Source organism: Phaethon lepturus, unplaced genomic scaffold (genome assembly GCF_000687285.1).
Source record: "Phaethon lepturus isolate BGI_N335 unplaced genomic scaffold, ASM68728v1 scaffold35065, whole genome shotgun sequence".
NCBI classification, from domain to species: domain Eukaryota; kingdom Metazoa; phylum Chordata; class Aves; order Phaethontiformes; family Phaethontidae; genus Phaethon; species Phaethon lepturus.
Genome location: NW_010541855.1, coordinates 19,873 through 30,705, shown reverse-complemented (window position 1 = coordinate 30,705; position 10,833 = coordinate 19,873). Strand labels below are relative to the sequence as shown.

Genomic DNA, 10,833 nt, shown 5'->3' with positions numbered 1-10,833 from the left:
GAGCGGGAGCGTGCGCCTGCGGGTTTCCTTTCCTTTCTCTGATCTCGGGTAACTTCTCCGCCCTCAGGACATTCAGCACACGGAGGAATTTTTCATCAAGCCCGAGTCCCGTGTCGCCCAGCTGGACACGTCTCAGTGGCCCTTGCTGCTGAAGGTAGGGTGGGTTATAGATCACCTCGTGGCACACCCCTGCGCCTGCTTTTGTTTCTCGGCGCAGGCCCGTGGAGGTGCACAGCTCCTTCTCTGTGTAACCCTACTGCTAAGAAACAGTATGCGTGACACTCGAAGCAGAGGCAAACGCTCTGCATGCAGAAATCATGTTATAAAGTTTGTCCAGCAGTATCATTTGCATGCCTGCTTTCTAAGCTTATCGTCTTCTGTAAAGACCCTGCCAGATTTCTTCAGCTGTTTGGTCTGACAGTGGCCTGTGGTCTGTGTAGACTTCCGAGTTGCTTGTCCTGAGTTTCTGGGGCACACTGGATTTATCTTGCATTGTCAGTGTTGATTCTGCTGCTTCCCATCTCTTTTGTTGCAGGACTTCTGTTTCTTTCTGTAAAGCATTGTGGTTTCATTGTTGGGTCATTTTCATTTTGGAAGAGGCTATTTTAACTTAGATGCACAAATCAGGTGTCATGTAACTGGGGAGACGTATTGGGGCAAAACAGTGCTGAAACCAAGGTGAGCTCAAGAACACTTGTAACTTTTGCTTGGATTTTGTAGAACTTCGACAAGTTAAATGTGATGACAGCACACTACACACCTCTTTCTTCTGGTGCTAATCCCCTGAAGAGAGAGATTTCCGACTATGTTCGGTGAGTGCAATAAGGGCCAGAGTGCTTTATTTTTCTTTCACAGTTAGCATCTTCAAAACAGTTTCTGTTCTGGATTCCCTTTGTACCTTTCTGCTTGACTCAGTACCTTGCTACTAACCACTAAATGTCCAAAGAGGACCCACTGGTCACTTCCTGTAAAGTTTGCTTTGTTCTGTGGATGGGCATGCAAACACTTCAGGAATTCTCTGGGGTCTTACAGAAAGTCCTGTGGCCTGATAGACGTTGAGACTGCTTGGACTTTGTTGCATTTGGTTTGGTTTAAGTGCAGAGTAGTGATGAGCAGTCTGGGGAAAACAGAGTTCTTTGACCATGGAATATATCACCTGCTCTGTGCAGAGCATCTTGATGTGTGCTCACTGAGAGCAGCTGTGAGGCTCATCACTTATTTGGCTGTATAAAAATACATTTCCTTGCAGCCAGAATAAATATTTCCAAAGTATTTGTGCTCTTGCCGTGTTTGCTCTGATGCTTAGCTCCTACTCTCTGTCATCTTGTGTTATAGGTCTGGCTTTATTAACCTCGACAAACCTTCCAATCCATCTTCCCACGAGGTGGTTGCATGGATCCGACGCATCCTTCGAGTAGAGAAGACTGGACACAGTGGCACTCTGGATCCTAAGGTGACTGGGTGCCTCATTGTGTGCATTGAGAGGGCAACACGACTGGTCAAATCTCAGCAGAGCGCAGGTATGTTAATTGCCCAGGACCATTTACAGTCTTAAGTGACTAGGGAGGTGGTGGAGTTATTTTGGAGACAAAATGGAGATTTCCAGTCTTTGAAAGGGCTACCCTTGGTGTTTAGTGCCTTGAGCTTAAGGGTTGCTTATCCTTCTCGCACCAAGCCAGTGAGGGAGTGAGATACACGCTGTCACAAGTGGGGTTTTTTTTTTTTTTTTTGTTTTTTGTTTTTTTTTTCTTCTTCTCTGGGACTTGTGCTGTTTCAAGTTGGTGAAAACACTTCTGACAGACTGGTTTCATCTACTAACTGAACTTACAGCCTCAGCCTCTACCAGTCCAGTGAAATAAAACTTGGTGAAAAAATAAATGTAGCTTACATTTATTTTGTTGGAAGAATAACCAACTCCATAATAAACTGTGTGCACTTCCTAGGAGAGGTGGATGTGAAAATTTCAAGGCTCTGTGGATGTGTGGCTGTGAAGCGGTGTGGACCTCAAGGTCAACATTAAATGCAAGTGGCCACTCCTGACTGCTCTTGTCGTTCTTTCAGGCAAAGAGTATGTGGGAATTGTTCGGCTGCACAATGCAATTGAAAGTGAGGCTCAGCTTGCCAGGGTAAGTCTCAGCATGCGCTTAGCCATGCTGGCACTTTACATGCAAAGTGTTCAGCACTGGTGGGAGATGAGAGGGTAGGAGCGGAACTCAGGTGTGCTCTGTGTGTGAGGTGATGATGAAGTTTATCCATTCTCTGAGTGCAGTGGTGCTGCCCTCCTGCAGCACCCCGATTCCTGTTCTAGGGTCTGGGTGCTGTGCAGCCTCCAGAGACCCTCTGGTCTCCCAGTGTCCTACTGGGGGCTGCTGGGGTGTGTGGTGGCTGCCTGCAGGAGTGATGTGGTGCTGGCAGGGTTAGAGCCCCTCTTTTGGGGGGCTCCATCCCCACTGAGACGAGGGATGATGTCTGATCACATACTGCCACCTGATGAAAAAGTCCAGCTGTGCTCACTGGCAGCTGGGGTAGCATTTTGACCACATCACTGGTTCAGACCAGCTTTATTGCACATGACATCACCAAATGATGAACCTTGTGGTTTCTCACTCATGGAAGTGGTCACAGCTGCTGGAGACCCCAGGGTGTTCCTATGTTAGGGCATAGGTGTAAGCTGTTACTTCTTCTGCTTCTACCCTCAGGCAATAGAAACTCTGACAGGCGCGCTGTTTCAGCGACCACCCCTCATTGCTGCGGTCAAACGACAACTAAGAGTCAGAACCATCTATGAGAGCAAGTTGGTGGAGTATGATCCTGAGAGAAGATTAGGTAAAACAGGGCTTTCCTGCCTCCTTCTTAAGCTGACAGCTGATAAATTTTCCTGTGAAATGGGCAGCTTCATATTCTTGGCAGATGTCTTAAGACCTAAATCTTCAGCACCATAAAGCAGTAACTGCTTCATGTATTACTTTGTGCTGAGAAGCAAATCCCATCTGTTTTATATACTGCTGCATCCTTCATTGAAGAGCCAAATGATGTCAATTAGGTGGCATTAGCACTCGGTGCAAAGATGACCTTCATCTATCACCCTAGGCTGATGGCTTTGTGAAGGGTTGGACATACAGCTTGTCTTGGAGGGATCTTCTAGATGTGGTTCATTTCTAGATAGGTATTTAAATACTCTTCTGTCCTGTCCTGCATTTCAGGTATCTTCTGGGTGAGCTGTGAAGCAGGCACATATATCCGAACACTCTGTGTTCACCTTGGTTTGCTGCTTGGTGTGGGGGGCCAGATGCAAGAGCTTCGCAGAGTGCGCTCAGGCATCCTGGGAGAGAAGGTAGAGTGGTACCTCTAACTGTAAACAGCAAATTTGAAATTGTCAGAATTGCAAGTGTTCCTTGGAACTGCATTAGTTTTACAGTGTTAGGAGAAGGTATAGGTGTATGCTGGCCAGGAGGAGCTTTGTGAATAGCTCTGAAAACATGGGAGCTTTTGCTATAGATGGTCTGTAACCAAAGTGTTGAGTTCAGTTCAGGGTGTTGCCCCTGTTCTGGTAATTAAGCTTTGGGACAGTGAGTGACTGGGAAGTGCACCATGGTGACTGAAAGGTTGTTTTATGCCACCTGTGTTTCTCAGCCTACAAACCATGTGCATGCCATGAGTTCAGGCATGTGAGCTGTCTGCTTAGCAATCTGTGACCGCTTGGTGTCAGGGCACACTGCAGGGAACGTGCTTCATTGAAATGAGCCTGGGAGATGCAGTCTTGTGGGATCTTGCGCACTTGTACAGTCTTTTCAGTCTGGTCATAGCTGGATGCTGCTGCCAGTTCAAACTCCAGAACTAAGTTCTTTACTTGAAAAGCAGTATTGAAGTGTAAGTGCTTCCCCACCTATCTGTGCTTTTGCCACAGCTGTAATCACTGCCAGTCATTTCTTAATTACAGCTGCTTCAAGAATTTATTCCATGTCACTGAAGAGCTGGTTAGTTTAGACTTGTACTTGCTAATCTCTGTCTAGAGGTCCCAGGTATTTGTTTAAGTTTGGTCATATTTCAAAGTTTCGTGTGGACAGACCTCATACACTAGGTCCAAGTGCTGTCTGAGATTAGGAAGGTTGAAGGCTATGGTAGCAGAAGTCAGGCTGACCTCAAGCTGTTGATGGAATGTGTCCTTGCCTGTTTTAGGTTGGTTTTTTGATGCTTCTGAGTCGGGCATCTGTTTTTCACGCTCTTTCAGCACACTGTTTGCTGTTGGACTTCAGCTGTTTTCTTCTGTGTGTTCCAAGTTGGAAGCTAGTAGGAGAGTTTAGAGGCATTGTTGCTTTGCAGGACAACATGGTGACTATGCACGATGTACTGGATGCACAGTGGCAGTACGACAACAACAAGGATGACAGCTACCTGCGAAGAGTTATCCTGCCGTTGGAGAAACTGCTGACTTCACACAAGCGACTAGTCATGAAAGACAGTGCGGTAAGTTCCTCAGATAGTGCCAGTTGACAGCCAGAGACTGCAGAGTGTCCTCATAACTTGTACAGCTAACATAATGACTGGAGGAATCGGGATCCATATGGTGTCCTGATTGTGAGCTGTGTAGGACCTAGTATGGGCCACTGACAGATGAGCAGTAAGATACAAGTGCCAAGAATTGAGTGGCAGAGAAGCTGCTCTCCTCGCTTCAGGAGGATGCTGATGGTTATAAGACATCTCCCTCACATGTTGCTTGGTGTGACAGGTGCTTTGCTTTGTTTGCTTTTTCCAAAGCCCTGAAGTTTTAGATAGTGGACAATAAGAAATAGGTACATAGGGATGTTATTACAGGGACAGTAATGGCAATGGGAAGCTAAAATATTAGAGGCACTACTTACATTGTTTTTATTCTCTAATAGCTTATAAGCCTTCCTGTTCCCTACATTTTCAGGTTAATGCGATTTGCTATGGAGCCAAGATCATGCTGCCTGGTGTCCTGAGGTACGAAGATGGTATTGAGCTTAATCAGGAGATTGTTGTCATCACCACAAAAGGAGAAGCTATCTGCCTAGGTATGAAACACTTGTTCTTCTTGTGCCCAGCTAACTGCAGAAATAATAGACTGTGTTCCAGTGAATGCACAACAAATGCGTCCCTGTGCACAGCTGGTTTCAGTTGTTCTTCCTGATTGGGACTGTGGGTTAGTATGGCCCAAGGCAGCTGGTGTTGGGTAGCATGTTAGGAAATAGTGGCTGCATCAGTCCTTGGCACAGTGTGAAGAGTTCCTCAGCCTGGTTTCAGCTGTGTGATGCTCAGGTGTGCTTTGTGTGTGAGCTGATGACAAAGTTTATCCATTCTCTGAGTGCAGTGGTACTGCCCTCCTGCAGCACCCCGATTCCTGTTCTAGGGTCTGGGTGCTGTGCAGCCTCTAGAGACCCTCCAGTCTCCCAGTGTCCTACTGGGGGCTGCTGTGGTGTGTGGCTGGCTGCCTGCAGGAACGATGTGGTGCTGGCAGGGTTGGAGCCCCTCTTGTGGGGGCTCCATCCCCACTGAGATGAGGGATGATGTCTGATCACATACTGCTACCTGGCATATCACACTTTCTAAGCAGATTAGTGTAAAAAGGACTTGAGCAACTACCAGCTCAAGTAACTTGAAAAGGTGCTTTGTTCTAGCCAGGGTCTTCAGAAAAGCAGTGCTGGCATACTGTACAGATGGTCTGTCACGATGCTCAGTGCCGTACACCCTTGTACTCAGTCCAGACCAGTGGGACTGAGGGGCCTTGGAGGTGTAACATAGCCAACCTGTTCCACCCTGTTACACTCTGGCAGTCTTGGGGACCTGGCAAGAAAAATCTAATTTACTGATAAGATTAGTTTCCTCTAGTTTGGCTCTCAAGGTTTTGGGAGCTGATAAAGGAGCAGCACTGCTCCTTTCTATAGTGGCGTGGTTCCTTGAGTTGCCTGGAATTGCTCCAGCAGCTGGTCACAGAGCTTTTCCCCATCCAGTAGTTGGTGCTGCTCTGGGAAATGGTTGGTCTTACTGTGTTCACTGATCCAGAACTGGTTGTCTGGTGTAAGCCGGAGAGGCCTGTGCTTTATAGTGTGGTTAATGCTTGACTGACACACTTGCTGCCCTTGAGCAGGGCAGCTCTCTGAAGTATTAGTCCAGAACTTAACCTTCAGTGATGTTTTGGGGTGAAATGGCACTAGTGGGGGCTGTTGCTCCTCTTTGTGCTGACAGAGGAAGAACAGGGTGAACATAGCAGGTTCCTGCGTTGCTGTCATAGTTCTGCTGTTAAAGAGTTAATGACCTCTCTGCCTTGCTTCTGCAGCCATTGCGTTGATGACCACAGCCGTCATTTCTACTTGTGACCATGGCATTGTGGCAAAGATCAAGAGAGTGATCATGGAGAGAGACACATATCCCCGCAAATGGGGTCTCGGTCCCAAGGTGAGCAGTGTTGGGGTGTGGTCAGTCCCAGGGTGGCAGTGGGAGCCCAGCTGTCAGGATGTGGGACTCCAGGCTCCTCAGGCAGAGCTGTGCCTGTGTCTTCTCTAGGGTCATGGTGTAATTATGCTGTGCTCTAGAGCCATGATGGTGGCACCTTCCCAGTGCTGGGGCCGTGCCAGCCGTGTTGGTGGGAGCAAGGCTTTCCCTCCCAGCGGAGCCTGGGCAGCTCTACCTGAGGCCCAGCAGGGACTGCTGCCGGTGCTCAGGCATGGGCTCAGGTCTGTACAGCACCATCCCTCCTCTGCTAAAGAGCCAAATGATGTGAAGCGGATGGCATTAGCGCTCTGCGCAAAGATGACCTTCATCTATCACCCCATACTGATGGCTCTGGAGGGGATGGGCAAGGAGCTGCTTTTTGTTCTGGTGCAACTGCAACAATGCCAAAATGTGAACTATCTGGTGAGACACTAAATTGTGCCTGAAGGACAGGAGCAGTAGGAACTGTTGGGTTCCTCTCCTGTCACAAGCATGTGGTAGTCATGGAAATCAACATGTCAGCAGTGCAAGCTTCACTGCAGCCAGACTGGTGAGTGAGGTGATGTGATCACTGTGGTGAGTGATGCAGCTCGGACTGAAAACTTGGTGTCAAGTGGCTTATTCCATTCCTGTCGTTCAGGTGAAATGTAGAAAGCTGTGGGATGCATGCACATCTGTCTTGCAGCAAATATGAGGTAACGTGAGCCAGTTCAAGCATCTTGGAGTCTTAGAAAAGCCTTGCATTTGGAGCTGGAGTGGTTCAGCTGAAATGCAGCAAGTCATTAAGCTGGAGAAACTCAGTCAAAAGATCTGAGCTCCATGATGTGCAGAGTCATCTTAGTCTGCTGCTGTTACTTCCCCCAAAAATTAGCCCTTGATGAAGATGCCTCCTGCCTGAGATTTGTAGGATGCTGTGCAGGGGATGTTTCGTGTGATTTCTTAGAAGGTCCTTGGAGAAGTGTTAAATCAATAATGCTGTAGTTGTTGGCTTGGCTTGTTCCTGGATTACCTCCTCTTAGGCCAAGTAGCTGAAGCCCCAGGGAGGATTTCTCCTTCCTGGAGCTGCAGTCTGACTTGTTGCGTGTTGCTCTCAGGCCAGTCAAAAGAAGATGATGATCCAGAAGGGTCTGCTGGACAAGCATGGAAAGCCCAATGAGAGCACACCAGATTCCTGGAAGAAGGAGTATGTGGATTATAGGTGGGTACAGGTTGTGTGGCTCCTGCATGGCGGGCGGAGGGGAACCCTGTGCAGCAAGGGCTGGGCGCTGCTGGTTGTGCTTGGAGCATGTTAGGCTGGGCTGAAGGCTGTCATCCGTCTGGACCCATAGGGTGCAGTGACATTTCTTGCAGTCCTAGGCAACGTGCTGCTAGTGGGCAGCACTGGAGGAAAAGGCCTCGAGCAGATGGTTATCCCTTTCTAGCCTGTGCTTGTGGTTTTAGAGGGAGTCAGTCTGCTAAATTAAATGGGGGAGGCCTTGCTGTTGCCCAGCCCAGCTGGCCCTGGTGCAGGCTGCAGGTCTTCCCCCACACCAGCGTCCCCACCTAGTGCCTGGTGCAGGTTATGGAGCCCTTGCAAGGAGGTCAGGGCTTTGTACTTGCACAGAGTAGCATGAGGCAGTGGCTTTCCTGTTCAGCCTGGGGATCTTCTCTTTCAGGGATGCTTCCAAGAAAGAGGCAGCTGCCATTCCCCGAGCTGTTTCAGAGCTGGAGAGGGCTCCAAAAGTGAGTATTGTTAGTGCTCTCTGGCTGTAAGTTTGCTTGGGCCCTGATGTAGAGTGGATACACGCCTGTTCCTTTAGGCAGTTGATATCAGGCACTGGATTGTGTGCTGCTTTGGCTGGCTGTTTTACAGGGGAAGGTGTTTTGTATTCTGGGAGCCTAGTGCCCCAACATGTGTTGTGGTTGCAGGGCCCATAAGGCCTCTGTTTAAAGCCTTGCCCCTGGGTGTTTTTCTCTGGGATGTTGTACTTTGGGTGTGAGTCCTGTGGCACAGTATGAGAATGAGGAGCTCTGACATGTGTACAAGCTGAAGCATCCAAGGAAATGTTGTACGGCCACAGTGGATGTTTGTTGTGCCAGAGAACCTTTCTGGAGACTACAGACAGTTGCAGAAATGTCCACGCAAGAGTTGCATCTAAAGTTCCCTAAGTCAGGGTTTGTGCTGTGATCTAAGGATGTAAGTCAGGGCTTGTGCGTGCGCTTGGAAAGGTGTAGCAGTGTTTCAAACTCTGGAGCATTTGGGGTACAGGAAACACTGAGAAATATGGGGTGCAATTCTGGCAGAAGCAAATCCTAGACAGTATATGCTTGGAGGCAACCACTGGCAGTTTGTAGCTCAACCTCCTGCTCAAAGCATTGTTAACTGCAAACTTTGATTGAATCAGGCAAAATAGTTGCAATGGGCTTGCAAGCAGTTTTCCCATCACTTGAGCTCATTTGGAAGATGGCGTGTCTGACAGTGTGTTCCCCTAACAGAGGAAGCGAGAGTCAGAGAGTGAAAGTGAGGAGGCTGTGACCCCACCATCCCCTGCCACTCCGCCACCAGAGGAGCTGAGCAAAAAGGAAAAGAAAAAGAAGAAGAAAGAGAAGAAAGCCAAAGAGGCAGCTGAGAGTGGGGAGGAGCAAATAGAAGTGGTATGTAACTGGGTGCTGCCATGGTACTGTCCCAGCATGGGAGAGATTCCTGGAGGTGTTGGGGAGAGACAGCATAAAGACATCATCATCCTGTCTCCAGAGTGCCAGGCTCCCAACGGGCAGAGAAAGATGTCTATGCAGGTGCATTTGTAAACTGAACTGGTTGAGGGTGGTGGAAGATTGTGCAGGTGAGGCTTGTGGGGGTGGGTCTGCAGTGGGGCAGGGATGGGGTGAGCCACAATCTGTCCTGGGGCAGTTGGTGGGTACATGTTCCTGCCAGGCCACCTCTGTGCTCTGGTACCCTGTAATGGGCCTCAGTGCGAGGATGGTGCCTGGTATTGTGATGACATTCAGTCAGTGTGCTTCAGTGCTTGTACAGTGGTGAGGGAGGATTGTGGCCATGGGGAGCCTGCACTGTGTCTGGAGTGGGGCTGTTCCTCCTGAAATGAGCAGTGGGGGATTCCTTTTTGATTCCTTCCTGACCTCTCTAACCTCTTCACAGACCAGTGAGATCAGCACCAAGAAGAAGAAGAAGAAGAAACAAAAGGAGGTAGAAGAGAGCTCAGAATAAGCGACTGGATCTGTCCAAAGCAGGCGACCTTGTTGGGAAGGAGTCTTGAGACCTTGGGGGAAAAAAAAAAAGTGGATTGACTGTGTGGCAGAGAAGCCAGCAAGTTCCAAGTTCCTTTTCTGCTGTGTACATGAGTGAGCAGGTGTGTTTGCACAGGATATGCCCTGCTTAGGTACCCCTCCTCATCCTGTTTTAAGGGTTGCCAGAGGAGTGGGGTGCCTGACTGCCACTGCACTGGATTGCTCTCTAAAGCTGAACACCGTGATGCCAATAGAAGTGGTATCTTCAGGGAAGCTCTAGCTTCTGGCTCTTACATCGTGTCTCTGTTTTCACCTTGAGAGAGAGGAATAACATTTCTCTCCTCTTCTGTCCTGCCTCTCTCTTCCTTTTCTTCCAAGGTTGGAGCTGTTACCTGACAGTCTCAGAATGTGTTGGTTGTCTGGAGGACTGGCTTTGTCATGGCCCATCTGAATGGGTACAGCCAAATTGGTTATTGAAGGGTTCCGGTTTGTTTTAATCTGGCTGTATGCTTGGCGTGACCCACAGCTAGATGAGATCAATAGTCCACCCAGATATTCTTCAGTACTTTTTAACTTTATCATAAAATAATTACAACTTTAAATCCCTGATTTTTTGCTTTACAGTGTGGGGACCTGCTTGTTAGTTGTCAGGTGATCCCCAGACCCAGTGCCCCAGTGACCTTGACAGTGTGTACCTCTTGCTGGCTCTTTGCTCTTCTCTATTCAGTTGTTGGAAAGGGACTGCAGCACTTTGTTGCCTTCCCCAGTTTTGATATCTAATATGCTCTGAAGGCTGGAAGTGGGGATGCTGCTTTGGAGCAGAAGTGAAGTAACCAGAAGGTGGATGGCCAGTACGCTTTGTGCTATTGGGACTGGAGTGCTTGTGAGGAGACGCTTGGCCAGAGGCAGCTCTGCAAAGGGCACTGGGTGTGGGTCTTGAGCGGTTTCAGAAAGACTTGTCCTAATTTCCTTATCTGGGTGGCTCACTGGGGATGGGAGGTCTGTCCTGTGTCACAGGGGTACTGCTGAGCCGGGATTTTAGCTGCTTTGTTCTGAGCTTCATCCCTGCAGAGATTCTGTAATGTTTCTTAGCCTTGTGCATTGCTTTTGTCTTTACCATCTGATTTTTCTCCCCTCCAATGCTAGATACACACA

General features: G+C 48.6%; 1 protein-coding gene across 1 annotated transcript; it reads left to right on the top strand.

Moving 5' to 3' along the window:
- Positions 1-73: 73 nt before the first annotated feature.
- On the top strand, positions 74-9,658 carry DKC1 (dyskeratosis congenita 1, dyskerin). The gene is made up of 13 exons (XM_010287856.1): positions 74-154; positions 721-812; positions 1,336-1,520; positions 2,062-2,126; positions 2,700-2,826; positions 3,204-3,334; positions 4,324-4,467; positions 4,916-5,036; positions 6,299-6,417; positions 7,548-7,651; positions 8,109-8,175; positions 8,929-9,087; positions 9,590-9,658. Exons 2-13 carry the CDS (start codon positions 742-744, stop codon positions 9,656-9,658), a joined length of 1,362 nt encoding a protein of 453 aa, XP_010286158.1. The 5' UTR covers positions 74-154; positions 721-741.
- Positions 9,659-10,833: the final 1,175 nt, after the last annotated feature.

Bases quoted from the DNA above. Each gene is read 5' to 3' on its own strand.
- DKC1 (XM_010287856.1), top strand. From the start codon at position 742: ATGACAGCACACTACACACCTCTTTCTTCTGGTGCTAATCCCCTGAAG. The intron at 3,335-4,323 runs GTAGAGTGGTAC...GTTGCTTTGCAG, and splicing joins CAGGCATCCTGGGAGAGAAG to GACAACATGGTGACTATGCA. The intron at 5,037-6,298 runs GTATGAAACACT...TTGCTTCTGCAG, and splicing joins AGGAGAAGCTATCTGCCTAG to CCATTGCGTTGATGACCACA.